General features: G+C 56.1%; 10 protein-coding genes across 10 annotated transcripts; 6 read left to right on the plus strand and 4 right to left on the minus strand.

The window, feature by feature from the left end:
- Nucleotides 1–117: 117 nt before the first annotated feature.
- Nucleotides 118–2,465, minus strand: BKCO1_900018 (pre-mrna-splicing factor cwc22; the record flags this gene model as incomplete). The annotated part of the gene is made up of 3 exons (XM_020279825.1): nucleotides 118–354; nucleotides 427–466; nucleotides 532–2,465. The coding sequence occupies 3 exons, from the start codon at nucleotides 2,463–2,465 to the stop codon at nucleotides 118–120; spliced, it is 2,211 nt and encodes a 736-aa protein (XP_020133093.1).
- Nucleotides 2,466–3,349: 884 nt separating this feature from the next.
- On the minus strand, nucleotides 3,350–5,071 carry BKCO1_900019 (c2h2 transcription factor; the record flags this gene model as incomplete). The annotated part of the gene is made up of 2 exons (XM_020279836.1): nucleotides 3,350–4,935; nucleotides 4,990–5,071. 2 exons carry the CDS (start codon nucleotides 5,069–5,071, stop codon nucleotides 3,350–3,352), a joined length of 1,668 nt encoding a protein of 555 aa, XP_020133096.1.
- A 305-nt stretch (nucleotides 5,072–5,376) lies between these two features.
- On the plus strand, nucleotides 5,377–6,154 carry BKCO1_900020 (dna-directed rna polymerases i; the record flags this gene model as incomplete). The annotated part of the gene is made up of 4 exons (XM_020279841.1): nucleotides 5,377–5,420; nucleotides 5,591–5,878; nucleotides 5,942–6,061; nucleotides 6,121–6,154. 4 exons carry the CDS (start codon nucleotides 5,377–5,379, stop codon nucleotides 6,152–6,154), a joined length of 486 nt encoding a protein of 161 aa, XP_020133186.1.
- Nucleotides 6,155–6,564: 410 nt separating this feature from the next.
- BKCO1_900021 (s-formylglutathione hydrolase) lies at nucleotides 6,565–7,686 on the plus strand (the record flags this gene model as incomplete). Its single annotated transcript, XM_020279842.1, has 4 exons — nucleotides 6,565–6,835; nucleotides 6,939–7,159; nucleotides 7,237–7,428; nucleotides 7,498–7,686. 4 exons carry the CDS (start codon nucleotides 6,565–6,567, stop codon nucleotides 7,684–7,686), a joined length of 873 nt encoding a protein of 290 aa, XP_020133116.1.
- A 320-nt stretch (nucleotides 7,687–8,006) lies between these two features.
- Nucleotides 8,007–9,512, minus strand: BKCO1_900022 (extracellular gdsl-like lipase acylhydrolase; the record flags this gene model as incomplete). Its single annotated transcript, XM_020279843.1, has 1 exon — nucleotides 8,007–9,512. The coding sequence occupies one exon, from the start codon at nucleotides 9,510–9,512 to the stop codon at nucleotides 8,007–8,009; it is 1,506 nt and encodes a 501-aa protein (XP_020133185.1).
- Nucleotides 9,513–11,627: 2,115 nt separating this feature from the next.
- Nucleotides 11,628–13,432, plus strand: BKCO1_900023 (high affinity methionine permease; the record flags this gene model as incomplete). Its single annotated transcript, XM_020279844.1, has 5 exons — nucleotides 11,628–11,779; nucleotides 11,840–11,978; nucleotides 12,035–12,127; nucleotides 12,179–12,980; nucleotides 13,041–13,432. 5 exons carry the CDS (start codon nucleotides 11,628–11,630, stop codon nucleotides 13,430–13,432), a joined length of 1,578 nt encoding a protein of 525 aa, XP_020133115.1.
- Nucleotides 13,433–14,472: 1,040 nt separating this feature from the next.
- Nucleotides 14,473–14,840, plus strand: BKCO1_900024 (dolichol phosphate-mannose biosynthesis regulatory protein; the record flags this gene model as incomplete). Its single annotated transcript, XM_020279845.1, has 2 exons — nucleotides 14,473–14,529; nucleotides 14,658–14,840. 2 exons carry the CDS (start codon nucleotides 14,473–14,475, stop codon nucleotides 14,838–14,840), a joined length of 240 nt encoding a protein of 79 aa, XP_020133084.1.
- Nucleotides 14,841–15,969: 1,129 nt separating this feature from the next.
- On the minus strand, nucleotides 15,970–17,698 carry BKCO1_900025 (aspartyl aminopeptidase; the record flags this gene model as incomplete). The annotated part of the gene is made up of 3 exons (XM_020279846.1): nucleotides 15,970–17,361; nucleotides 17,420–17,481; nucleotides 17,542–17,698. The coding sequence occupies 3 exons, from the start codon at nucleotides 17,696–17,698 to the stop codon at nucleotides 15,970–15,972; spliced, it is 1,611 nt and encodes a 536-aa protein (XP_020133119.1).
- Nucleotides 17,699–18,538: 840 nt separating this feature from the next.
- On the plus strand, nucleotides 18,539–20,570 carry BKCO1_900026 (cell cycle regulatory protein; the record flags this gene model as incomplete). The annotated part of the gene is made up of 4 exons (XM_020279847.1): nucleotides 18,539–18,828; nucleotides 18,932–19,059; nucleotides 19,115–19,674; nucleotides 19,728–20,570. 4 exons carry the CDS (start codon nucleotides 18,539–18,541, stop codon nucleotides 20,568–20,570), a joined length of 1,821 nt encoding a protein of 606 aa, XP_020133118.1.
- Nucleotides 20,571–22,123: 1,553 nt separating this feature from the next.
- BKCO1_900027 (cyclin-dependent protein kinase) lies at nucleotides 22,124–23,168 on the plus strand (the record flags this gene model as incomplete). Its single annotated transcript, XM_020279848.1, has 2 exons — nucleotides 22,124–22,189; nucleotides 22,242–23,168. 2 exons carry the CDS (start codon nucleotides 22,124–22,126, stop codon nucleotides 23,166–23,168), a joined length of 993 nt encoding a protein of 330 aa, XP_020133117.1.
- Between the last annotated feature and the right edge of the window lie 3,949 nt (nucleotides 23,169–27,117).

Genomic DNA, 27,117 nt, shown 5'->3' on the forward strand with positions numbered 1-27,117 from the left:
ACTGGAGACCTGCGTTTCGGCGGTGGTGACCGGCTCAGGCTCCGTGAGGGGGAGCTGCTGTACCGGCGACGCTTGCTCTTCGGCGCAGGGCTGCGCGAGCGCGACGAGTAGCTCGGGCTACGGTTGCGGCGGCGGGGTGCACTGCGCGAACGAGATGCAGAAGGGCTGCGAGCCTTGCGTGCTGCTCGCGGGGGCGTGGGCGAACGCGAGACCGACTCTCTTGCGCGTCCATTCCGCTTCGGTGACGGAGAACGAGACATCGATGACGTAGCTCGTCTGCGTCGAGGTGGTGGGGATCGTGAGACTGAGTCGCTGTACGAGCGGTCCGTACGGCGACGAGTTGGAGTGGGTGACCTGCTGCGCGAGACAGACTCTGAATAACTCCTGTCGCGCCTGCGGCGAGGCGGAGGAGTGTACGACTCAGACCTTGACCGACTCCTTCCACGTGGGCTTCTTGACCGTGACTCTGAGTGGCTGGCCCTGCGCTTCCGCGACCTGGATGGCGATCGCGACCGTGAATAAGACCTCGACCGTGAGCTGTAACTCGAGTAGCTCGAGTACGACGAAGCGCTCTCGCCGTCGCTCTCCGGCTCTGGTAGAGCTGGAGGAGGGGCTGGCTTCGGCATGTTCTTGAGATACTCGCGCATGTCCTCCGTGAGCACACCCATCCCGATAGCCGTGAAGAAGTTGATAGCAAATCTGGTGTTTCTGCTCTCGTCCTTGGGGAAAATGCCGTCGAAGTAGGGTTGCAGCATGTCCTCTCTCATACGTTCGGCAAGCTTCTTCATGCTCATCGACTGAGCCAAATCTTCAAAGAGTATCTTGATGAAGATACGGCTGGATGAAGTGGTCTGGTTTTCGTTCAGGCGAATGGATGACAATACGTGCCAGCCAATCCCATCGCTGGCAAGAAGGTGACCAAAAAACTGCGCGACGATACGCAAACGGTTCGTTTCGTACCGATGGATCGTGTCGTAGTGCTTTACGAATGCCTCTTCAAACAGATCCCTCCAAAGTCTGTTCAGCTTGGCGAAACGTTCACCGATGAGACCGTAGAACTTGTCGTATGTGCGCTCTTGGGAGGCGCACTCGACAATCATCGAGGGAAGCTCGGACTCGTAGCCTGCCGGGAGGTTGATCTTCATCAACTTGTGACAACACTCCTCGAATCCACCACTCGACTTGATTGTGAGGTAGATTGTTCGGCGGAGATTGACGAGATCAGTGTTCGACTGGTCCTTGATTTCAAGCTCGCGATCCTTCTTCTCCTCTTCTTCATCCGAACTTTCATCCGATTCATACTCCTCGTCGTCATCACTTCCCTCAGCCTCGCCCAGGATCTCAGCCTTCAGCTGCTTGTAAGCATCCTCGTGCTCCTGCCACTCAGCATCGTACTTGAAAATGTTGAGGCCATCTTGCACTTCCAACCCCTCATCATCAAGGCCGATCTTGTGCGTGATTTGGTCCTCCTCTTCAACCAGATCCAACTCGTCCCGAACCGATGGATTATCCTTGTACTTGTCCTTCCTGACCTGGAACAGAACTTCAACCATGTATTGCGTCCGCTTGTCGATGTCAGCCTCATGGAGGATATTCCGAAACTGGTCGAACACAGCCAGAGCAATGGGCTGCGACATTTCCTCCAGATGTTGGCCAACCTCCCTCGTCAACCCCACCGCAATCTCGACACTGTCGTCCGTAGGCTTGTGGAGCAGTAGAAGGAGGATCTGAGCGGCCAGCATCTCATGCACAACCTGCTGGTTGACAAGATGGGCAAGGAAGGTCGTGGACGACAAACAAACAGCCTTGTCGTTTCGCTTGAAGGCCTTCCGGAACTGTACAACCAACCTGGTAACAAGCAGCTCGCCGACCTGCGGAAGCTTGGTGTTGACGATGGCCACCATGGCAGCGTAGATCGGGGTAAACGGGAGAGAAGCGGCTTGTGCTTTCATGATACTCCGGCAAAATAGGCCGCGTCCACGGACCAGGTTCTCGTTGAACAACTCAGGCACGATGAACTTGATGTTGGACACGTTGACCTTGTTGATCAAACCGTTGACCGACTTCTTGAGCGCCTCCCATGCCATACGCTGGTATTCCTTGCTGGACTTGTCCGTGATCTGGGCCTGGAGCGCGCGCAGCCTGGCGGGCGGAATGTAGGTGCCTCCGGAGCGCATATTGAGCAACTTCTCGTACTCGGCCTTCGCGGCGGCCTGCTTCTGCTCCTCCGTCACCGGCTTCGGTGGCGACGGCTGTCTGGCGCGGAGCTCCAGATCGCGCTGGCGGTCGTCGCGGTCACGGTCGCGTGCCCGGTCGTCATCGCGGTGGTCGGGGGAGATGGTACGCGACCTCCCTCGCGGAGGGGACCGATAGCGCCTTGGAGACGGGGAACGCGACGGAGGTGAGCGCTTTCTCGGGCGCTCGGGCTCGGGCGACGGGATGCGGACGGCAGACTCGATCTCCATGGCTGCTGAGTTGACGTCGTGATGGGGTGGGATTCAGCGGGCGTTTCGCGGGGGACACTGGTGTCGGGCCACGACCACGAATGCGAAGCTGGGCGGATGACAGCTCGCGCGGCGAGCGGTGGCCGAGCCTGTTGAAAAACAAGTTGGAAGCAGCGGCGAGGGTTGGCGAAGTGGTGATTGCTGGTGGTGGAAGGCGCGCAGGCAAAAGTCGCAGGGACTACGGCAAAACCATCCGCCGCCCAAGCTCCTGGCAGCCATACATGTGGCCCGTGCTCCCATTCGTCACCTCACTCCTGCTAGCCAGGATCCATATATATCTACAGGACCGGCAGCAAGTGAACAAACGAGGGAGTTTGATTTGGCACGTCAAGTTCTCGAAAACGAAGGCTTAGGTCCTCTTGTGAAAAGGTAGAATTATTTAGACAACTGAAGTACGGCCAAGATCATTAAAATGTCTCTTGAACCGCGAATAGTATGAACCATTTCTTTACTAGAATTCTAGCCAGGAGGAAGCTCGCTAATTATTACGCTCACAGCAATTGGAGGAAAAAAATGAACCTTGAAAGATCCTCACCCCTGAATGTGCGCCAGCCGCCAAACAAATGCCTTTTCTTTCAGAGCACATGGCCACTTGAAAGATTCCAACGAGAACGGCGTCTCTGTGGAGGGTATCGATACAGCCAAACCATATTACCTTTTCTCAGTCCTTTGCAATATTACTCCCGAATTCCTCTTCGATCCAGCTTTTTTGTCGTTGCTTTTGATCCCAATTCCTTCGCCTGATGAAAGGCGTGTAGTAGCCTCTAGCCACGACTCTTCCATGGTGTGACACTGCCAGCAACCGTCACAAGCATCCTCCACAAACTTGGGCCGAAGTCCCACGTCTATTCCTTCGGGTCATGGAGGTAGTTCCAGACAGCATTGTACACCTCTCCATGCTGAGGCTCCCTGCCCAAAGCAGCATTGTGAATGTCCACTGGCGGACCGGCATTGAAAATACCAGCCCTGCGATCCAGCTCTTGCTGCGCCTTCCAGTCTTCTTCATCCCATTCATAGTGCTCTCCCGTTGGTTCTCCCATCATTTCATCTAAACCACCGATCCAGAAATTGCCGCCTTCGTTGGCACCACGCTCTTTGATCGCTTCAATCGCTTCCGCGCCATCCATACCGTGTGCCGCTTCCAGATGGACTTGAAGATCATAGTCGCGGTAAAAGCGGTTTTCGCAATCATCGAATAAACAGGTGATATCACGACCTGTGGCGTCGTTGTAGTCGATGCCAGTGAGCCGGGTGGCCATCGGGACTTTTGCTTCGCGGGAGCGGGATTTCTTCGATGCCGGTGCGTTGGGGTCAATTCCTTCTTTCAGGAGCTTCTCCTGCTTCTTCGATTTACGTGTGGCCTCCATGCCGAGATGTTGCGTTTGGATGTGCTCCTCTAGGTTACCCTTAGAAGAGAATCCGCGTCCACAGCCTCCTTCGCCGTTCCACGCCTTGATGTGATTTTTCTTGCTGCACTTCATGTCCGTCTCACCACAAATCCACTTATCGGCATTTTCATGAGCATGCCTGATGTGCATATTGAGGTTTCCCTGCTTCGTAAAGCTGGACTCACAATCGGGGTAGGGACAGGGGAACTTCTTCTTGCGATCTTCCAAGGAGAGGCCGCTGTGCATGAGTTCGACATGGGCTTGGAGTTGCTTGTGGGTGGACACGCGGAGGTTACAGTGTTCGCAAGTGGGAGGGTGTGCTTCCTTGATGTGAACCTGCAGGGCTGCGTAAGTCGAAAAGCCCAGTGAGGTCTCGAACGGGTTGTCAGGATCAGTTGCACACTGAGTGCAGTAATGCTTGATGCCACCGTGGACTCGTCCTTCGTGAGCCTTTAGACTTGAAGGGGAGTCATAGGCTTGGTCGCAAGGATTTCCAGTATCCGGGTCAAGGTGAGGACACTGGTACTTCTTCTGGCCCAGGTGTGCCGAACGAATGTGCTTTTGCAAAGTGGAATGCTTGCGAAAAACCTCGCGACAGGGAGGATAGTCGGTGCAGTGAAATTTGCTTTCATGAGCTTCAATGTGCCTCTTCAACCGAGTCGTGTTCGCAAATGTCCTTCCACAATCGGGCCAATCGCAAGTATACTCTCGGATGTTCTCGTGTTCATCCCTGACATGCCGATTGAGGTGCGTCTGACGAATGAATGTCTTGGTGCACCCATCCAATGTGCAAGCGAAAGGGCGTTCATTGTTGTGCGATCGGATATGCTCCTCGAGGCGACACGGGCGATTGAATGACCTTCCACAACCCTCGAAGGTGCAGTGATATACGTTGGGCCGGGAGGGCTTCTTCTTGGGTTGAGACGGCGCCGGAGAGGGTGGAGTGTCAGCGGTTACAGCATCGTCGTCTGCGGTCGAAGACTTGTCGGAAGCGGCTTGCGAATTATTTGAGGCTGCATCGGATTCCTGCAGAGTAGGGTCTTCTGGAGCATGTTAGTGACGTCTTCCGAGACAAGCGCACCGGCGAACTTGCTGACCTTGACGGGCTTTCTTGGACTGAGGCAGCTCAGAACCCCAGGGGGAAGCTGGCCTCTTGCGCAATGTCACAGCAGCAGCCATGATGACTGCGACAGCAATTTTAACATCCACGAGGCAGACAAGAGGAAGGAAGGTGAAGGAAGGTGTTGCGGAGGAGAGCTGTCGGCGGGTTGTGTCTGGAAAAATTGGGCGGTAAGGCGCGGCAGAATTTCGAATCTTGGCAACGCTAGTGAATTCTTGACGCGGTTCCCGTTGGCGTCGCGCCTTCTCTTTCACCTGTCCGACGGGTGTGCGCTCCGATTCCCCACACTCCACCTACCACCGCGATCGCCTGCGCGCTCCGTCGCTACCTTCCTTGAACACTCTCCTACCACTTTCCGCGCAAGATGTCCGACTACGGCGGAGGCGACGATGATGGTGGCCTCGACAAGTAAGCGCTTCTCATGCACCCGTCCTATTCCCCCGCTGTCGCACACCTGGAACATTTGTGTGGTTTAGACAGCGGATGTACCCATTCTATGCGGCTGTTGTTACTTTGACATGTTCTTTGCTCGAATCATCATCCTTGTTATCAGTCTTACTGACGACTTTGGCAAACAGCGTCCAGGACGAGGTCTATGAGGACTTCGACGAGCCCGAAGAGCCTGGCGCGTATTATTACGATGACGAGGAGGACGTCGCTGGTGGCCAGGAGGACCCAGATCAGCACAGGCGCGACGGCGAGAACGTCGTTGTCACCGGAGATGTCAGCGCCGCCGCTGCAGCAAAAATCAACTCGGTCCAGGAACAGAGCAAAAAGAAGGTTCCGGACGACCAGCGTACCACGACTCCTTACATGACAAAGTACGAAAGGGCCAGAGTGCTGGGTACACGGGCTTTGCAGATCAGGTACGCTACAGGATGGGACATAGCAAAGTCGTGGTGGGCGGGGATGGACTGACACGGCTATAGCATGAACGCGCCTGTCCTTGTCGATCTGGAGGGCGAGACGGACCCTCTGCAGATCGCGCTCAAAGAGCTTCGGGAAAAGAAGATCCCTCTCGTTGTGCGGAGATACCTTCCTGATGGATTGTGAGTTTCGCGAAGGTCAGGTGGCAGGCCACCCACAAGGGCTAATGTTTCATGGATAGCTACGAGGATTGGACGTGCGAGGAACTCCTCTAGTTGCCGACGGCAAGCAGGACAGGCATTTGACGCGGAGTTTTCTGGGTGGCATTGAATGGTTTCTTGGAATGGCGACGGGAGTTTACAGGACGAAAAGAGCATCGCAAGCAGATGCGGGCCAATGCTGAGTAATAGCTAGACAAAATCCCATGAGTTGACTGCAAATGGAATTTTTCTCCACGACGCCGGAATATGTTGCTGTTCGCGGCAATGCGGAGAAGTGGGCTGGGCGCCAACAGACGTCACGAATCGGCAGCGCGACCCCTCCTTTGAGCTTGAATGTTGACCCCACTAATCAGAGCTCCGACTGGACCTTCAAAACACCACGCCCGCGCTTGTTTCTCCCCAATTCTTCACTGATACCCTCTTCCTTTCACCTGAACATTACCGAGTTCTAGGCTCACGGCACAATGGCTTTCACGACGACTGCAACCATCGCCTCGTTCGGCGGCAAGCTCCTGAAGCTCACGCACGAGGCGAAGGCGACCAACTGCAAGATGGCGCTGAACCTCTACCTGCCGCCGCAGGCCTTCTCCGCGCAAAAGATGACGCAGAAGGTCCCCGTTCTCTTCTACTTGTCCGGCTTGACGTGCACCGGCGACAACTGCTCCGAGAAGGGCTTCTTCCAGCACAAGGCCAGCGAGAAGGGCATCGCCGTCGTGTACCCCGACACCAGCCCTCGTAAGGACAACCCCGCATTTCCCTCTCGGAATGGGCCATCGGGCGATCTCGCATCTCCCAACAATTGGGCAACAGCTAACCGGTGCTTCCGCGAACCCTGCAGGTGGCCTGGGCATCCAGGGCGAAGACGATTCTTACGATTTTGGCAGCGGTGCCGGTTTCTACGTCGATGCGACCAATGCGCCCTACGACAAGGGCTACAACATGTACACCTACATCACGAAGGAGCTGCCCGAGACGCTGTTCGCGGACTTTGAGGTTCTGGACAGCAGCAGGGTTAGCATTACCGGCCACAGCATGGGTGGCCACGGCGCTTTGACGCTGGTATGTTGATTCCGATGTTAAATGCAGCACAGCCGTCGCGATTCCAACAGTCTGTGGCTCACAATTCATGCTGGCAGTTCCTGAAGAACCCGGGCAAGTACAAGTCTGTCTCCGCCTTCGCGCCCATTTCCAACCCCATCAACTGCCCGTGGGGACAGAAAGCCTTCAAGGGCTACTTCGGTGAGGAGAACCAGGCCAAGTGGAAGGAGCACGATGCCTCCGAGCTGGTGAAGCAGTGGAAGGGCCCGCTAGAAATGCTCATCGATGTGGTAAGTTTAGCCCGCTCCCTTTGTTCCACTCTATCGCACATTTGTCTAACCACCATCTGTCTTGTCCAGGGTACCGGCGACAACTTCTACAAGCAGAAGCAGCTGTTGCCGGAGAACTTCATTGCTGCGGCCAAGGAAGCAGGCAACGACAAGGGCATCAACCTACGCATGCAGCCAGACTACGACCACAGTTACTTCTTCATGGCCACCTTCGCGGATGAGCACGTGGAGTGGGCTGCGAAGCACCTTTTCGCGTAGTACGTCTGCCAGACCACAGTCGTCAGGTAACGGACAGTAGCTCACGATCACAGAAGCGAAGTGAGCAAACAAAAATTGTGAATGTCGACATGTAGATCTTCGTACGAATTCAAATGTTTCAAACAGCTCGATCGCGCCTATTCCACTACTCTTTGAACTCGCTAACTGTCCTTCTGCCTTTACCGTCACAGGCCACATTACGTTGCTAATCTCTCTCTACAAAACTCCCTCCCCTGCCATCAAATAGTATAGCATTGCTCTGACCGACTGTGGTCTTGGTAATATCAACAAATCAATTCCTAACACCCACAACAGCCCCTTTACGCATATCCATCCACGCCTCCCGCAAACTGCACCAACGCATCTACAGGAAACGCGTCAGCCATGGCCCGATACCCCGCCGGATTCAGATGCAAATAATCGCCCGAATCATACTCCGCCCGCAACATCGTCTCATCATCCGCATCCCTGACCGCAGCATCGAAGTCGACAACCACGTCAAAGACGCCCCCACTATTCCGCACAAACTCGTTGACCCGCTGCCGCGTGCGCTCCCTCTCGCGGCCCGAGTACGGCTGGGCGGCGGCGTCGAAGCCGGGCGCGTTGAACGGGGTGATGGTGGCGCCGAACAGCGGCAGCCCCGCGGCGCGGGCGCGCAGCGCGAACTGCTTGTACGCGGCGATGAGGGCGTCGCCGACGGCGCGCTGCGCGCCGGCCTCGTCGGCGGCGCTGCCGATGTCGTTGACGCCCTCGAAGAGCAGCGCGTACGCCACGCCCGGCTGCGCCAGCACGTCGCGGTCGAAGCGGCCCAGCGCGTTGGGGCCCAAGCCGTCAGCGAGGACGCGGTTGCCGCCCGCGGCTTGGTTGGCGATGGCTATGCGGGCGAGTAAGGGGGGGGAGGAGGAGGAATTCGATCCCTGCTGCTGCTGCTGCTGGAGACGGTCGAGCAGCGCGTCGGGCCAGCGGTCGTTGCCGTCGGTGGTGCTGCCGCGGCCGTCGGTGATGCTGTCGCCGACGATGGCGAGGGTGCCGCCGCCGCCGCCCAAGAGAGATGAAGACGAAGACGAAAACGACGGCACCCACGCGTCCAGCGTGCTGATGAAGTACCAGTGCGCGACGCTGGCCGCATCGTCGCCGCCCCGAAGGTCGGCGGCCCCCGTCCAGTCGCCCGTCGCCAGCCACGACCTCGTCCGCGACCCCGGGTGCGAGGTGATGGCGCCGCCCGCCTGGCCCTCGGCCAGGTAGACGCTGACGCTCAGCTCGTCGCCGGGCGCGAGGCCGCCGCCGCCCACGTCCACGTCGACGGCGTCGGACACGACCAGCGCCCCGTTCGGCACCGTGAAGTTGGGCGACCCGGAGAAGGTCAGCGTCCGCAGCGTCGAGACGTCGACGGCCGGCGAGCCGGCGAGCCCGGTGCCGTTGCCGTACGGCGACGCGGGCTTGCCGATGGCGACGGCGGTGATGGGCAGGGGCGCCAGGCCGAAGGCGTTGGAGAGGCGCAGCCGCACGCGCGAGGTGCCGGCCGTCACGCGGATCGTCTGGCGGATGGTGGCGTTGCGGAAGATGACGCCGTCATCGCTGTTGTTGAAGGGGACGGGCGGCAGGTTGGCGGGCTCGGTCAGTTGCGGCATCGACGTCCACGCGGAGAGCCAGCGGCCGGACGTGTGGTTGGTGGTGGCGCCTGCAGCATCTTGCCGCCGGTTGAAGGTCGCTTCGTACGGGGTGCTGGCGCTGGCGACGAGTTGCGTGAAGAGGATTGTTATTGCGATGGTGCAGCGTAGGAGAAGCGTCGAGCGGGAGAGGCTGGCCTCGTGGAGCAGCAGCATGTTGGGAGGACGGGAGGCGCGCACTTCAAGGTAGCCAGGGGAAGTTGGGCGCTGTTGTCATTGCGAGCAGTGGCACCGATCGGGTATCCGTCTCGTATATGTATGTATCTAGCCTTTGATCAGTTTGATTTCCTGGGGTAGATCTACGCGGGCACGGTCAAGCGGGGCGTTTTCGTGAGTCGCGCAATCAGGCTAAATGTGAATCAAATTGCGGCTGTTTCGAGTCAGTAGTTAGGATCAGGAAATAATGAGATGGGAGATGGGAAACGGAAGGCGAGCTTCCCCGCATTTTGGGGAAGAGGTTGCGCGTCATCGTTGCGGATTGGTGAAGTACTCCCCGCCATCGGGACATGTGCCCGGATGATCAGGACCCGGGGATATCTGTGAGCGTTTAATACGTCGGGGCTTCAAGCTTTTTTACAGTCGAAAGTAGCGATGGCGGGAGTGACGCTGGGACGGAGAATCGAGCCGGCTTGCGATCTCGTGTCTGGATGCTGAGAAATAGCATCGAAAATCGCTACAGTCGCTGTTGAGAGTGGAAACAATCCGTCCAAATTTTCAAGGACGCCTGGGAGGGAAGACTTTCATCTAAGTCATGGATGATGAAACCCATTTCAATCAGGATGTTTGGAGGTTAGGATATCGTATAGACCCGTACAGGGCGGAAACGAAGAGTGCGAAGAGTTAGGGGAAACCCCGTGGAAGCTGGGGAACCGTACGTCGCTCGCTAAATGCGCCATGCTATCGTTGGCCGGAAGGCTTGTACGGTCTCCTGTCGTTGAAGTCCAGCATATCGCGATACTGGATCTATCTAGGTCTCGTCGACTTTTGCTCTTATTAGCATTGGAGCCATATGATCAGCGTGGTCTGATGACAGCGAAATGAAGATGAAAAACCAAATTCGCTTGTGGCAGCGGCAAGAAGATGGATGGCGCAAAAGGGCCAGAGCGAAAAGTACACAAGGGTCCAGCCTCAGTCTGCAGTTATGCGCAGACGGAAGCAAGCGAATGCGAGATTCGAGGCCACTGAAGTCGAAAGGACCATGTGCGATGCTAAAGGCTGTCGTGTGAGCATGAGAGAAGACGACATATGTGCCGTATATTCGCAAGCGTCAGCTGCAACTCTGGGCGTTGGGGTTGGGCGTGCTGGCGCGGGATGACTGCGACGTCGAGCCGCGCGACTGTCTACATGTGGGATGATGCGGGCTTCTAGAAGGGCCATGAGCGGACTTGCCATAGGGCTGAAGCATTGCAAGCGGCGCAGCGGCAGGCAGGCCGTGTGGCGTCGTGGATGTTGTGATGTGGCCCGGGATGATGACAATGGGATGCGGCATTTCTGGAAGTCGTGGCCGTCTCAATGGGCAGCCACGGTGCAGTCCCCGGCCACTAATAGAACGCAAGGAATTGCTTGCTGCGGCTAGCAGCGGCCTGAGACTTTTGAGCCAAGACTCCAGTCCTTCCCCAACACATCGCCAACGAGCACAGGAGCTTACAACAGCCTGTAATGGTGAAGCTGCGGCTTCCACGACTCTTCGAGGCCACGGACATGCCCGACAATGCCGCCGACCGGCGGTCTCCACGCGTCGTACGAATGCATGGTCCGACCGAACGCGGACCAAGCTCCTTGGCCGCGATGTTGAACACGACGGGGCGCAACTGGTCGCCGCCAAGGGATCTGTGTTCCGCCCTTGGCTGCTCCGCTGGCATCTGAAGTAGAGCGGAACAGGTAGGTAGCAATCTCAGGTAGCTGCGCGCAGGAGCGGGCGGGCGAAGGCGACATGCTGTGGCTGTTTTGCGCCGCGGCCGGTCCACGCGCGGGATTTTCGTTACCTCAGATTTTGCAGAAACCGGCCAAAATAGCCCACTTGGCGGATGACGCCTTCTAAAGGCGAATTGCACAATCTTGCCTGCGGAAAATTCTGCACGCTGCCGACCAGTATGTATCTAGAGCTCCGGCTCAGTGCTCAAACAGCCCGAGCCCTATTGTTCCAACTGCCATTGTCCCACACCCACCCTACTTGCCGGCACACTACTGGAAAGTAGCCTGCCTCGGCCCTTATTTTGGTCTAGTACTACCGAGGGAACATTGACCACTGCCACTGCCCTTTCTGTCGCCATGTTTACCTTCAAGGGCAAAGGAGACGACTCTCCCGTCGAGGAGTCCGCTCCTACTTACCCTGAGTCTGACAAGGGCAGCGAGCATGGCGGAGAGATCTATCAGACCAGTGATTCCAGAAGGACCATTGGTCTTACCAGCGCTATTTTCCTGTAAGCAACCAATCCCACCATCCTGGTGGTACCCGGCAGTTGGTCTGATCGTCTGTGCAGCATCTTTAACCGCATGATCGGCACTGGTATCTTCTCCACTCCTTCCAGCATCGTGGCTCTGAGTGGAAGTGTGGGTCTTGCGCTGTTCATTTGGGTCGCTGGTATGCTTATTGCTGCTGCGGGTATGGCCGTGTACCTTGTAAGTACAGCCAGTTGGAAGTCTAATATCTGGGCCGCAACTGATTCGCAATGTAGGAGTTCGGAACTGGCCTTCCTCGCAACGGTGGTGAGAAGAACTACCTCGAATATGTGTACACGAAGCCGAAGTTCCTTGTCACTGGTTTCTACGTAAGTCGTCTGAATATCAAGTGAATACAAACCACTGACTTCTCCGTGCAGACCGGTTATGTCATCCTTCTTGGTTGGGCGGGCTCCAATTCCGTCGCCTTCGGCGAATACATCCTGAACGCTGCCAACGTCGAGGTCAACCGCTGGAACCAGCGTGGTATCGGTCTTGCCTGCATCACCACCGCCTTCTTGATCCACGGCCTGGCCCTGAAGTGGGGCCTGCGCCTGCAGAACCTGCTGGGCGTTATCAAGCTCATCATCATCCTGATCATCATCGTTTCCGGCTTCGCGGCTCTCGGTGGCCACCTCAAGATCGACAAGCCCGATAACTTCTCGAACGCTTTTGAGGGCACGACCGGCTCCTCGTACGGTGTCGTGACGGCACTCTACAACGTTATCTGGTCGTACATCGGCTACAGCAATGCCAACTACGCCATGTCCGAGATGAAGAACCCCGTCCGCACCCTCAAGCGCGCCGCGCCCATCGCCATCATCACCGTTGGCATCATGTACATGCTTGTCAACATCGCCTACTTCGCCGCCGTTCCCCGCGAGGAGATTGCCACCAGCGGCCGCATCCTTGCCGCCTCTTTCTTCCGCAACGTCTTCGGTCCTAGGGCTGAGCGCGCGCTCTCCGTTTTTGTCGCGCTGTCCGCCTTCGGCAATGTCATGTCCGTCATCTTCTCCCAGGGTCGTATCGTCCAGGAGCTCGGTCGCGAGGGCATCCTCCCTTTCTCGGGCTTTTTCGCGAGCAACAAGCCTTTCAACGCGCCGCTGGCTGGCCTGTTCGAGCACTGGCTTGTCTCGGTCATCATCATGCTTGCCCCTCCCCCCGGAGATGCCTACAACTTCAGTAAGTCGCATGTCACATTCCTTCTCTTACTGTGTGTGCAGCCTTCTAACAACCCTGCAGTCCTTAACGTCATCTCCTACCCGCTGGCCATCGTCAACGTCTTCGTCTCTGGTGGCCTCGTGCACCTCTATCTCAACCGCGCGAAGTACCACTGGAACCCGCCGATCAAAGCCACTCTTCCCGTCACCATCTTCTTCCTGCTCTCCAACATCTACCTCGTTGTTGCGCCGTACATCCCGCCGGAGACGGCCGACCAGAACGTGTACAACGACCTGCCGTACTGGCTGCACTGTGTTGTCGGCACCGCCATCGTCCTCGCCGGCGGCGTGTACTGGCTCGTCTGGGCCCAGCTGCTGCCCAAGCTGGGCGGCTACAAGCTACACAAGGAGGTCTTCGTCGACGACGACGGCTGGTCGCGGAGCGTCTTCGTCAAGGTCCGGGACGGGGAATGAATAGAAGAGGATGGGCTGGTTTGTGCTTAAAAAAAGTGGGTTTTGACATGGTGGGCTTTTTCGTCCGGTGTTTGGTTGCGGCGATACGATGATACCCGCGGGAAAGCGATAATAATTCAACATCTCGGGCTCGTTTATTAAGACGAGCACAACAATAATAATGACAAGTAATAATTCAACTGCTGAACTTGCAGTCTCGTTGCGGCGGTCTCCTCGTGTAAGCGATTGGTTATTGACGTGTCCTAATCTGGTCGCCGAGACGTGATAATAGAGGGGCTCGAGTGCGTGTAAGCGTGAAAGTAAAGCTCTCCACCACTAGCACAAGGCGGGTAGGACAGCCTGTAGAACACGCTTGGGAAAATAATTCGTTCTTGGGACCACGTGACCACCGCGAAATTGTGAGAGTCTGCGTAGGTTCTGTAGGTCCCGGTACTATGGTCGGCTTGACTGAATAGGAAATACCGTGTGTAACTTGAGCGTCCATCTTGCTGAAGCATAGAGCAAGCTGTGTGCACATGGATCTATAGCGGGATGGCAATAATCTAGTGTAGCGGGCGCGCGATATCGCAGAATTACACACCCTGAAGCCAGAGGAAAACGTTGAGAAACCAGAGAAGGTTTGCGCGAGAATTTTCCATTTATGGAAGGCAGGAGCTAGTCTCCGGAGCCCCGGCGAAACAGAAGTGCCGCGAGTGTGGTCCAAGCTCCCGGCTCAACCAAGCAAGCCTGTGCTCCGCGGCGGCGCAGGGCGTAGGTAGTCTGCGCTCGCTCATCAGCCCTCCGTGTCCTCTCCCCAGAAACGTTGCCGTTTCCGCTCACGAACTCACCACACACCCTGGTCGCCAATTACCACACGCTCTTTGCTCGCTCTTCTTTTCGCTCTCTTCCGCTCCTTTTAGTCCGCCCCCGTAATCGCAACCTCCCGACTCCGCTTCACAATGGCAAGTTCTGTCTGTGGAAGCCCTGTCCCCGAGCTTCAAGGTTAATGCGCGAATGCTGATGTGATGCGCCCGCAGCTCGATCGCCTCGTCGGATTCGCCATGCTCATCGTAGCAACCACCGTCTTCACTTACTACACCGTCTGGACCCTGTTGATGGTATAGCGCACCCCTCGCCATCCCTCTCCCAAAACGGACCGCCCACTCCACCATTCGCCCGCAACCCTCGCAAACGAAAGAAAACAAAGAAGCGCGATCCGTGAATTGACATTTGCCGTCTGTAACAGCCCTTCGTCGACGAGGACCACCCTCTGCAGTCCCTCTTCCCGCCGCGCGTCTGGGCCATCCGCATCCCCGTCATCCTCGTCCTGCTCGGCAGCACCGTCGTCGGCAGCTTCCTGGCCAGCGTTATGATCCGCAGCAACAGGAAGAAGGCCCTGAAGGCGGCGCAGGCGAAGAAGGCGACATAAATAATGAAGCATGCCTTGAGACCAATGGCGTGCCGGGGCCGACCATTTCCCCCCCCCCCTGGGCCCGCAGCACGCTACAAACGAACCTGCCCCCGTCTCTCCCCCGAGTGATTTGCGGAACCGGCGCTAGGGAATTAATGCGTTGGCGTCTCCTGGAAATTGACCTTGGGGGAGGAGAATCAAACGGATTCGGGCGGTGAAAGCATTGGTGGAAGGAAGTGAGGGGGGAGGACGTGACTTGCTTTTACGGCGTAGGCTGGCGTGGATCTTACAGCGGGTTATGACCGGTCAATCAGCAAGAGAATCAGCAATGGAATTAAGCAAACATTTCCTGGCGCATGTGATGGGAGCGTTTACACTGCCAAGGATATAATACATTCGGACTCTGAGTGTTGCGATTCATGTCACGGGAGCATCATCATTGGCGAGTGTTATTATGAGTACGCGGTCAACCGACGCCGCCCCTTGCATAGAGGTTGCCCGAGAGCTTCGGTCCATGTGGCACTTTCGGGGTGGTGGTCCCTTTTTGCCGCCCACCGCCCACCGCCCATCGCTGCAGTGGTACACAGACTGAAATGATGAAAAGCTTCGCCAGGTCGCTGGCTGCAAGGCGGTGCCATCGGGATTGCCGCATTCGGGGGGATCCCGTGCTTTGCAAAGCTTCGCCGTTTCCTTGCAGCATATACTTTTCCATTCGACACTGATCCGCGTCCCCTGCGCGCGATCGCGGCATCACTTTTCGTTGTTGGGAAAAACGCGTAAGTTGAGCGAAGTGAACGCGTACCTATGTGACTTGGTTCCTGAAATGGCAAGGAGACAACGCGGGAATCCAAATGCGAGTTCGCGGGGAAGTTGAATCGTGGAAGAGCTGAGCCCCACAGGGGCAAATGGTTATGCACGTGAAAAGGGTAATAATAACATGTGGTAGAAGATGAATTTACGTCGTCGATGACCTCATCGCAGGTTGTAGCAACACCCTGATGTCCAGGGAGATACTAATCAATCTTTGCCTTCCGTTTACCGACAGACCTAGCTTATCACATCTCAAGGATTGCGAATCCAGATTTATTGCTTTCTTTTCTCATATGCTCATACGATACTCATAACACATATATGTCAAATTCGACATCTAATCGACAAAGATTTTCTTCTCCAGCTCGCCAAAGTGAACGAAGAAACTCTCAAAGAGGTTGATCGCATGTTCAACGTCGTGAGCGCCACCGGTCTCACGAATACTGTGCATGCTCAGTTGCGGGTTGCCCAAATCCAGGGTCCTGGCGCCCATCTTTGCGGCCAACATAGGACCAATGGTGCTGCCACAGCTACTATCGTTTCTAACGACGAACAGTTGCAGAGGAACACCCTCGGCCGACGCCGTGTTGACGTTGGTAGACGCCTTCTTCGCCCGGCGCGCCGACTCCTGCAAGAGAACGATGCCCGGCGAGTTCGTGGCATAACGAGCGTTGGCGTTGATCTTGATGACGGTGCCCTTGTTCATCTCCGGACGATGGCTGGACTCGTACTTGCCAGGGTAGTTGGGGTGGACGGAATGGGCCATGTCGGCAGAGATGAGGAAGGACGTAGCAAGAGTCTGCTCGAACGCGGTGGCAGCATCGACGTCGAGCTTGTCATACGACTTCTCGCTGTTGGATTCAGACGGGGCGAGCACAGAGAGTCGACGAATCACTGCAGGCAGGAGGTTGGAGTCGGCACCCTGGGCGGTCTGGCTACCGATCTCCTCGTGGTCGAAGAGGGCGATGAGACGGATGGCGGGGTCGTTGTCGAGGGCAGAGGGCGACGAGAGTGAGTGGATGAGACCCTCGACGCTGCAGAAGGACATCATCAGGTTGTCAAGGCGGGCAGAGAAGATGAGTTCGTCGTTCAAGCCGCCGATGACTGACTTCTGAGTATCGTATAGAACAACCTCAAAGTCCTGGATATCAACAGGCTGGACGCCAGCGTGTTCAGCAATGATCTCCACGATGTATGGATGATGTCTCTCCGAGACCGTCTTCAGAGGCTCATAGTGGCCGGTCTCATCGACCTTATCCGTACTTTCGCCCTCACCCTTGCCCTGACGGTTGAGCTCCGCGGCAACGAGGCCAGCTATGGGGAACAGCTGGGTCTCTTTGTTGAAAACAAAGTCCTGCTGGCGGTCGAGGTGGATGGCAAGCGTGGGTACGCGGAGGATAGGGCGATCCACCTTGATGAGCTTCTGCTCGAAGCTGCCATCGCTGGTCCTGACCATGACACGGCCAGCGATACTGAGATCGCGGTCGAACCAGGTATGCCAAAGGCCACCGCCATATGTCTCAACACCCACCTGCAAAAAGCCGTCGCTCTGCTTCTTGGACACAGGTTTGATGCGAAGGCACGGGGAGTCGGTGTGAGCACCGATCATGCCAATAGGGTTGCCGGTCTTCCATTGTTTGCCGATTGCAAAGGCGACGAGGGACGAGGCGTTGCGGGTGAGGTAGTACTTGCCGCCAGGCTTGAGCGTTGAGGCCCACGAGTCCCGTTCCTGCAGATGCGAGTCAAAACCGCGTGCCGGCGTGCATAAGGAATGGCGTGTGTCAGACCTTGATTTGAGTGAAGCCAGCCTTTTCCAACCGCTCTCTTGCAGATTTAACGGCATGGAAGGCTGGAGTTGCACATTAGCGCCGGGGTGTTCGTTCCTAGCGATGCAGCAGGGATCCCTCACGGGTCGGGGAGGCATTCACGAAGGACAGGAAGTCCTCGGCGTGCTGCAGGGTGGGAGCCATGGTTACAACGGAGCGTGCGTGAGTGCGGACAAAGGCGACGATCGCGGTGGAGGAGCGCTGCGGGGAAACTCTGAGCAACAAGGCTGCGGAAGGCATACAAGCGCGGAGCAGGTGAAGTTCGATAAGCGGCGGGCGGGCACGAGATGCAGGGCAACGTGACGTTCGATGACGAATGCGGTCAAGAGCGGCGCGGTGCGCAGCGGCGGGCGGGAGCTGGTGCGAAGCAGTGTGGGCTGTGGGCCGGTGGCCAATGAAGGCGCGTTTCACCCACGCGACCGAGAGCACAACAAAGGCGCAAAGCGCGTCTTGGACGTGTCGACAACAACAGAGCCGGGCTTCGGAGCGACCAGAGCGCCTCCGCCCGCAGCTCCCTTCCCAGCGCCCTGCATCGTGCTGTTCACCGTCCTTACGTCCTCGCCGCCCTCTGCTCGCCCAGAACTTGATTCGTGCCTTTGTTGCGGTTGCTGCGTTGTTGTTGCTGTGGTGAGGTAGCGCGCCTCAGGCTGTCCAGTAGTGCGCGGCTCCACGGCGCGGGCGAAGATCAGCTTCCGTCAGGGCAACCCAGCCGGGCCCGCATCACAACGAGCAACAACTCCACGACGCTCCTCCGCTGCCGCGACTCATCATCACCCACCGCGCCCCGCCCCGAACCCGGCCCCGCCGTGCAATGCACAGCAATTGCAATCGCTGAACATCGACCCTGGCCCCCCGCGCCCGTCCCCGACGCCGCCGCCGCCGCTCCCGTCCGCCGCCGACCCAGTCTCCCACCAATCCACTACAAGGGGTGGCTGGTTGTCGCATTCACTCCTCCAGACGCCCACCACGGCCGCCTTCTCCCCAACCCCGCGGCATCCTTGCGCCCCTGCGGCTTGATTCGTCGCTTGTATCTCCGTGCCCAGGCGCCCAGGCTTTCCCGACTCGATCTGGCGGTCGACCATGAGGCACGCAGCGGCCAACCTTGGCCTCACCGAAGGCGCTGGCGCCGCAAACGATGACGTCCACACGCCGACTTTAATATCGCCTCCGGAGTCCAAGACGCCCCCAACTGCGCGCAATAAGCGCAACATCACCGCTCCCGGCGCAATTGGAAATGGAAAGAGCGCGGAAGCTATAGACGCCGCTGCATTGAACAAGGCGCTGGAATCCTTTCAACAGGTGGGCAGACAGCGTGACCCCACGCCTGGACTGAGCCCTAGCAGAAAAAGACAGAGGGTCTATGGCGACAGGTCAGTAGGTGAAGTGAGGCTGCGGGGGCCTTCTTCCAGGCTATCGCGCGGCACGCTTTTGAGGACGGCATCTGGGGCTTTTTGCTGACCCGGAATTTCATAGATTTATTCCAAACCGGTCTGGGCAAGACTTTCCTGCAAGTTTTAGCTTGTTGCACGAGGATGGCTCTCCCGCAACTCCCTCAAAGTCGGCAAAAAGAACGCCCCACAATGAACTTCACTTTCAGAAAAGTACGTGGACATTTCAACTAGCAGGAGTATTGGTCTTTGCCTAACTTCCCTACAGCTGAAGAAGCCAACCGCACATACTCAAGTCTCCTCCGTTCGGAGATGTTCGATGATACAATTCCTCAGAGCATCTCACTGAATGAAGGCACCACCTATCATGACCCATCACGGTCAAAAACACCACCGGGACGATCGTCGCTGCCTACTACTAGTCTCACACCGTCTACCCCACACAAGAACCTTTTCTCCTACATGTCTCCACGGCATGCAAGCGCTTCAGGTCATCCCACCCCGCACAAGACCCCGCACCGTCATGGACCGAACCTAAACGCTCGGTCTGAGCTTTATAGCCTTTCGCCAGTAAAACGAAGCAGTCAAGTCATGCTTCTCAGCCCCAGGAAGACGCCTAGGGCCGTTAGTAAGGTGCCATACAAAGTGCTTGACGCGCCCGATCTTGCCGATGATTTCTACCTTAATCTTGTGGACTGGGGCAGCCAAAACATTCTTGGTGTGGGCCTTGGTCAGTGCGTTTATATGTGGAACTCGAGTTCTGGCCGGGTAACCAAGCTCTGTGAGCTCCCGGACGACACGGTGACTAGTGTCAACTGGATTCAAAGAGTATGGCTTCTATTCATCGTTCTGTTGCTGAGCATAGGTGCTAACTGAATCAGGGCTCGCATGTCGCCATTGGCACAAACAAGGGGTTTGTCCAGATCTGGGATGCCCAAACGCAGCGTCGTCTCCGAACCATGACCGGCCACACGGCCCGGGTTGGCGCTCTTGCGTGGAACGAGCATATTCTCACTTCAGGTTCGCGTGATCGTTTGATTTATCACAGAGATGTGCGACAGCCAGATCAATGGCTGCGGAAGCTTGTCGGTCACAAGCAGGAAGTTTGCGGTCTCAAGTGGAACTCGGAAGATGGCCAGCTTGCATCCGGTGGAAACGACAACAAGCTCATGGTGTGGGAGAAGCTCAACGCAGAACCCACCTTCAAATGGAGCGAACACGTGGCTGCTGTCAAGGCCATATCCTGGAGCCCGCACCAGCGTGGTCTGCTTGCTTCCGGCGGAGGTACCGCAGACCGCACGATCAAGTTCTGGAACACGCAAATATCACCCCACGGGCCGTCATCGGCTGCTATGGCTGCCCAGGCCTACCAACATTCGAATCCCGCCTCTCCCACCAATACGACTACCCCAGCGAACTTGATAAGTAGCCTGGACACAGGGTCCCAGGTCTGCAACCTTGCGTGGTCCCGCAACAGCAACGAGATTGTTTCGACACACGGTTATAGCCAAAACCAGATCATCGTCTGGAAATATCCGTCCATGCAGCAAGTTGTCAGCCTCACTGGCCATACCTACCGTGTTTTGTACCTTGCCATGAGCCCTGACGGCCAAGTGATTGTCACCGGAGCAGGTGACGAAACGCTCAGGTTCTGGAATGCCTTCAAAAAGAAGGAACGAGCCGGAGGTCTTGGCATTGTTGAGGATTGGGGTGTCATCAGATGAAAAAGCGATGATGAATCAGGTTCAGCCTCCCTTGAGTTATGGCATTGCAGAGACGCTTTCTTGGTTCTCCATTGGCAAAACAGGCGTCTCGAAGATGGTGCCGTGTTTTTCCGTCCTCGACAACGACGAGGAAAACTGCAGTACCATCAGCGGCGCAGTTTGAGGTGCCCGCAAGCTCAAAAGCCACGCAAGTCAGCATAAACCTCGTGGCCACGAAAACAGTCAGGTTTCAGCGTAACCTTTGCTTTCGTCTCACCAAAGTCACGATGACCCTTGGACGACACCACGGTGAGACTGATCAGTAGCGGCAGTTGCATGCCGTTACCTTGCAACATCTCCTAGGTCGAGTGGCCTACACATAGGTAATTGGGAACTCCGTTTCTGGCCGGAGGACCGAGTGCATCAATGCGATGCGCAATTCCCTGCCTGGTGGGATTGATAGCTGGCTTCCCCCGCTCGTTCACGATGCTTCACCAGAATACAGCATCTGGCCCCATCACGAAAGCGACTCCGTACCGTAACGTTGCTACATGGTTTTCACCCTCGATCTGAGGATACCTCAGCACGTATTCCGCGTGACTGTCGGCGGTCGTGGTGGATGGGCAGCTCCATCGCCTGACCGAAGGTTGGAGCGTAGCTCTAGTGTTCTACTTTGTGCGCAAAGATAGGACGAGTTTATTAAAGGAATTGATTTTGCAGTAGGAGATGATAGCCAGGAGCTTAAGGAGTTTACGGGGGCAAATAGGATTCTTTGATGAGGGGAACGAAGTTTGAACGTGTCATGTATCTCCTCAGTCGGCGCGATGCACCGACATGTCACCTGTACTTGTTTCTATTCGTCTAGAGATGAACAAATGTAGATAGACCACCCACGTAGGCAGTAGAGTCCTGTGCCTGAAAGTATTTGTACGGATTTAAAACTCACATCTGTGTCCAGATATGCTTCAGGCGCCCGCATCCTACGAGAGGGCGTGCTGGTGGATCGCGCCGACTAAGGTGACAAGAGGCACTTGAGACGAACTCAGGAGTATCAGATAGGATGGAAAGACTGGGCATGGACGAAATACATTCGAGTGAGTCAAGCTGTGGCGACTGCGTGCACGACCGTGAGAAGCGCCGATGGAACGAGGCAGCCACGGGCGCTGGGCTCACAAACGATTGGCCGGCAGGCACTGGGCAGCCGCGCAGTTCTCCCCACCACGCGCCCACTCATCGTACCCTTCACGATCCCTGAGTGCAGCAACGATCTGCGCCCGTTTCCTTCGCCTTCCCAGCGGCCAAAGCTCTTTCATAAGAGCTCCCAACGACCGCCCACCACGGCGCACCCCACATCCCGCTCTGCTGCGTCCCGCTCATCAACCGCGCCTCCCTCGCCGTTGGCTGTCGCCGAACAGCTTACCACCGCCAGCGCAATCCTTTTCAACTCCAAGTACACCCGCCGCCCGCCGCCTCCCCGCCTCCCGCCCACCAACGTCGGAACCCTCGCTGTCGGCAACCGCACCGACTCCACCATCAGCGTCCGCAACCTCGGTGACGGACAAGGCTTGCCAACCATGGACAAGAGACACCCGAGTTCGTTCCAGCAGCTGGAGAAGCTGGGCGAAGGTACCTATGCGACAGTAAGACGCCCCACATTCATGCGCTGCGGTGCCGCTGCTAATCGCCGCCTAGGTTTTCAAAGGTCGCAACCGCCAGACGGGCGAGTTTGTCGCACTGAAAGAGATCCATCTCGACTCCGAAGAAGGCACTCCGTCGACCGCCATCCGCGAGATCTCGCTCATGAAGGAGCTCAAGCATGAGAACATCGTGTCGCTGCACGACGTGATCCACACCGAGAACAAGCTCATGCTCGTCTTTGAGTACATGGACAAGGACCTGAAGAAGTACATGGATTCGCGCGGTGACAGAGGCCAGCTGGATCCCGTGACGATCAAGTCGTTCATGTACCAGCTCCTGCGCGGCATCGCCTTCTGCCACGATAACCGCGTCCTGCACCGTGATCTCAAGCCTCAGAACTTGCTCATCAACAACAAGGGCCAGTTGAAGCTCGCCGATTTCGGTCTTGCCCGCGCCTTCGGAATCCCCGTCAACACCTTCTCTAATGAGGTCGTCACCCTGTGGTACCGTGCGCCCGATGTTCTACTCGGCAGCCGCACCTACAACACCAGCATCGATATCTGGTCCGCAGGCTGCATCATGGCAGAGATGTACACTGGCCGCCCGCTCTTCCCCGGCACCACCAACGAGGATCAGCTGCAGCGCATCTTCCGTCTGATGGGCACCCCTTCGGAGCGCTCGTGGCCTGGCATTAGCCAATTTCCAGAGTACAAGCCCAACTTCCACGTCTATGCGACTCAGGATCTGCGTCTCATCCTCCCCCAGATTGATTCGCTTGGCCTCAGCCTTCTGAGCAGCATGCTGCAATTACGCCCGGAGATGCGCATCAGCGCAGCACAGGCTCTGCAGCATCCATGGTTCAACGACATTGCCCAGGCACGTCAGCAGCAGCAGCTGAATGCCCAGCAGATTGCAGCACAGCAGCAGGCTCAGCAGGCACAGATGGGTGGTGGTTATTCGATGGCGCAAGGTGCTTACTAGACTTGAGTTTTTCACCTCTTGAGATAATGAGCACCACAACCAGTCATTTGGATAATCATCTTTTCAACCCAGTGCCCGCCCCTGTCGTGTCCGCGTCTGCTAATTGATGAGGCGGATAGGCCCAATGAGTCTCCCCAATCTCAACGAGCCATATGCGCCACGGGCGCCTCTAGAATTCGGACAGATGTCGCATAGCGCCTCGATGCCTTTGGGAAACCGGTCAAACAACTACTACGAGCACGATCTCTTGCAAGCGGGCCATTTTGATTTCACTAGTCATCCTCCCATTGACCCTGCGTTGACGGTTCCTTCACATTCAAGTTCGGGCCCTACTCTCCCTGACACGATGGAAACTGCCCACATGGTAACTCCGAGACCACCCCGAATGCACTTCGACGCGATCGCGGAAGCAGATAGTTCAGATTCGCTTCTTGGCCGTCAGGCGCGGCCGGCATCTGCACCTTCACAAAACCCCTTTGAGGAAATGGACCGTTCTGACCTAGATTACCCGTTCTCGGACTGCTGAAGCCAGAGTCATGGTTCCGGACTCAAGACTTTCGTATCCCTGTTATCGCATGGCGCATGTCTGTAGAGACGGGGGTGTGTACTTTTGCTCGGTTTCGGCGAGCGCTATGAGATTGCTCGAAGAAGACGTACTGGTTTCGTTCTCCGGTAGAAGCAAAATGGTGCGTTATCCGTTATATCGCTCTGGCATGGGCAGCGGTTGAGTCTTCGGAGTGGGTATAGAAGCTCAGTTCTGCGTTGTGCTCTCTATCCGCTTCTTATTTCCTTAGGCATTTTTCCTTGAGAGCCCTCACTTGATGAATCGTCACATGGAAGCGAAGGCGCAGGGTTGGTCTGGTTATGAGATCAGTTTTATGCAGCTTTAGAAACTGCTACATTGGCTACGAGCTTATGTTAGCCCTCCGGTTACCAATGGCCTCGTTATTTGCGTGCTTCTATCAACCAAGCCATGAAACATGGTGTATGTCGCTCGCTCGTCTGAATGGGTTCACCTTGATCTCTTGAAACTCACTCGGTGAGTACAAGACTTTTAGGTCTTGAGAGCGGGGGTGTAAAAACTTCAAGATGATGCAGTGTATCATGATCGTGATCATCTTTATTTTCATCATTGTCTTGAGGCTATATTCTCCTACGTGGTTTGTCAGGGAGGGCTCCTTCGTCCTGTGCCGCTACATAACATTCCCCCGGGGCTTACGTGGTGGCTCACAGAGATACTCATGTACAGTCGAATCTAATGTCTAGGTGTGAATATAAGTTTTAGATGCGGAGAAGTGCCGCCATATATTCGAATTGACCACCTGCGTCGGGAGAATCCGTTTATTGAGTTTGGTACAAGTTGCTGCATCCCTTGGTTCCCAGTAAGTTGGTGTGTCGAACGGTAGCCTGGAGAGGAGATGACAAGTCTTCTCTACAATGTCGTCCTCCTGTCCTTGAAGGTTAATGGCGTTGAATCCCAGGAGCTAGGGGAGTCCGTGGTCCAGGTGCTCCATATAGTCTTCGGGGGATTGAACCAGCTTCACGAGCTTTTCACATGCGCGTGTGGCCCATCTGAGCCGCACAGGGTCGTCGTACAGTGTCAGTACACCGGAGTTCAAGCCATGATCGAACGTTGCGCAAGAGGACTCCCAAGGACGGTCTCTCACTCTATGGCCTTAGATGTAGAGTGCGTCTCGTAACGTCTTCTGCACGCGGTCCCTGGTGAACCGTTCTGGGGTTTCGAGCTGCTCATGGTGGTAACACGAATTGTAGAGCTCCTAGTTAGACATAGGGCTGGGTACATCGAAATGCTTTCACCCTTGATAATAGTTTCAAGGTTTCGAGAGAAGTTGAGATGGGTTCCGAGTGCGGCTGAACCGCAAACATGCGCCTCCAGAGATAAACTCGAAATATAGAAGTTCAAAGAATTCAGCATTCCCAGCCTATCAAGGCGAGTGATATCATATTCTGTGCATAGGTAGTTGAAGATATATACATCAGATACCCACATAGGTGGGATGCGATATGCATGGGACATGTAAACCAAGAGGGGCGATCTGATGTACTTTTCAACTTGCAGAAATCTTTGTCGGATCCTATGCAGGCCCGGAACAATGCGACGAGCAAGTGGGTCGGGGTGCAACAGTCATCGTAGCTTGATTGCGGAACAACACACGTGCTGCTCGTACAATATTACTGTGGGTGGCCCCTGGTTTCCCCGTATCTGCATGCGCTACAAGACGCATTGGGGGGGTTTTTTCCCCGAGGGAGAAATGGATACGCATCGCGTGCTGGCACGAGCACGCTGCTGCTACTGCACGTCGAGTGATGCACTCTGCATGCACCGGCTTTCTTCTCCTTCGTATCCATCTGCCTGGTTCCAGACTGTCGGAGAGCTAAGCTCACCCATTACGAACTTTCCATAAATACTATTAAAGCTCGAACAGGTGCGCCCACTCACACCCGCAAGCGAGTTGCCAAAACTCCGTATCCAACGAATGCCCCCACCTTCTGCGATAAACAATGCGAAAAAGAGAAAAAAAAGAAAAAAGAAATCTCCAGAGTGGCCGAAGAAGAAACAATGTCGACAACCACGTGTCGTTTTCACTCTTCGTCTACCTGGACTTGCTGTAAGAAAGAGAAGGGCGTGGAAGGTTGAGAGCACATCAACTTATTACCAAGCACCAATGGACCATCGCACCATCCGAACACAACTGCTGGAACCAATGTATCCAATTATAGCAAAGCTATCTTCTTTTCTTAGCAGGATGGATATGGGGAACGTGCAACACCCGGACTTGTTTACAACGCTGGTTCGCTCAATATACACCGCCAGGAGAGAACAAGGTTGAGAAGGGAGCCCTTATCGCTGGATGCATTTGGTGACGATCCTAGAGGGGTTGTCGGGCGTTTTGTGGAAGCACGGACGGCTGAACGAAAACAAGAGTTTGGCATATGGGCGAGTGAATGGCCCGGGTGGGCGGTCATCGGGTGCGTGTGGCCAGTGATCAAGCGAAGGATGGGTCGCGCGGCACATGGCAGAAGCGGCAGCTAGAAGACCGTGCAGAAAGCGGAAGAAGTGAGCTCAGAATGTGCAGAAAAACCTGCATCCACCGGTGGAGTGGTATCAGTAGCAAGCGGCGGAACTGCTGCGGCTAAAGAGAATCGAATATGCCCTTGCCTGACCGTCTGGCGCCAAACAGAAATCGTAAAGGTGGGTGGACTACTGGCCGGTGTTGCCGGATGGTGAGAATACGAGCATCGGTGGTGGCTATGCTGACCGTACAACCTCCGGATAGAACCCCTTTTGTTATCGTAGGTGGTGTTAGGGAGTAGTTTTCGGATGTGGAATATGGGAGTCAAGATACGGTTCGTAGACAGGACTGACAATCAAGGCGAACAGACGAGGCTGCTAGTAAGTGCAACATAACTGCTGTCACACAGTGCACGTATGCGTAGCGAACTTCACGGTTTATCGTGCGCAGCGATTGGGTTGCGAAACGTTTCCAAGGAAGGACAAGGAAGGACGTGGAGAATCGGTTTCCATGGGTGTGGAAGTGGAAGCCCACGGTTAAGATAGCCAGACGTTCACGACAGGCACGCGGCTGCGCAGTACCGAGAGTGGATAGAACAGCCAAGAAAAATAGGTTCCGATATTCGATTTGGGCACGTACTGTACCCTGTACAGAGTGCAACGGCCCAGTCATGACAGTGGCGAACCCCACAGTTCAAAGCAATGCGGAACAAAGCTGTAACTTGGGGTGCGTCTAAATCGGGCCTGACGAGAAAACCATTAGGCGCGAGTCGTGCATTTAATATGGGAAGCCGGGTAGAAATTCAAATAGGCGCGGGGCGGTTTAATGTTTACTTGCAGATCCTCAAGGCTGGCAGAGAGCCAATGGGCGTACGAACGGCCGGCAGGTACAGAGGCGGGAACACATGCCCCGGT

The sequence above is a fragment of the Diplodia corticola genome (assembly GCF_001883845.1).
Source record: "Diplodia corticola strain CBS 112549 chromosome Unknown scaffold9, whole genome shotgun sequence".
Lineage (NCBI taxonomy): Eukaryota > Fungi > Ascomycota > Dothideomycetes > Botryosphaeriales > Botryosphaeriaceae > Diplodia > Diplodia corticola.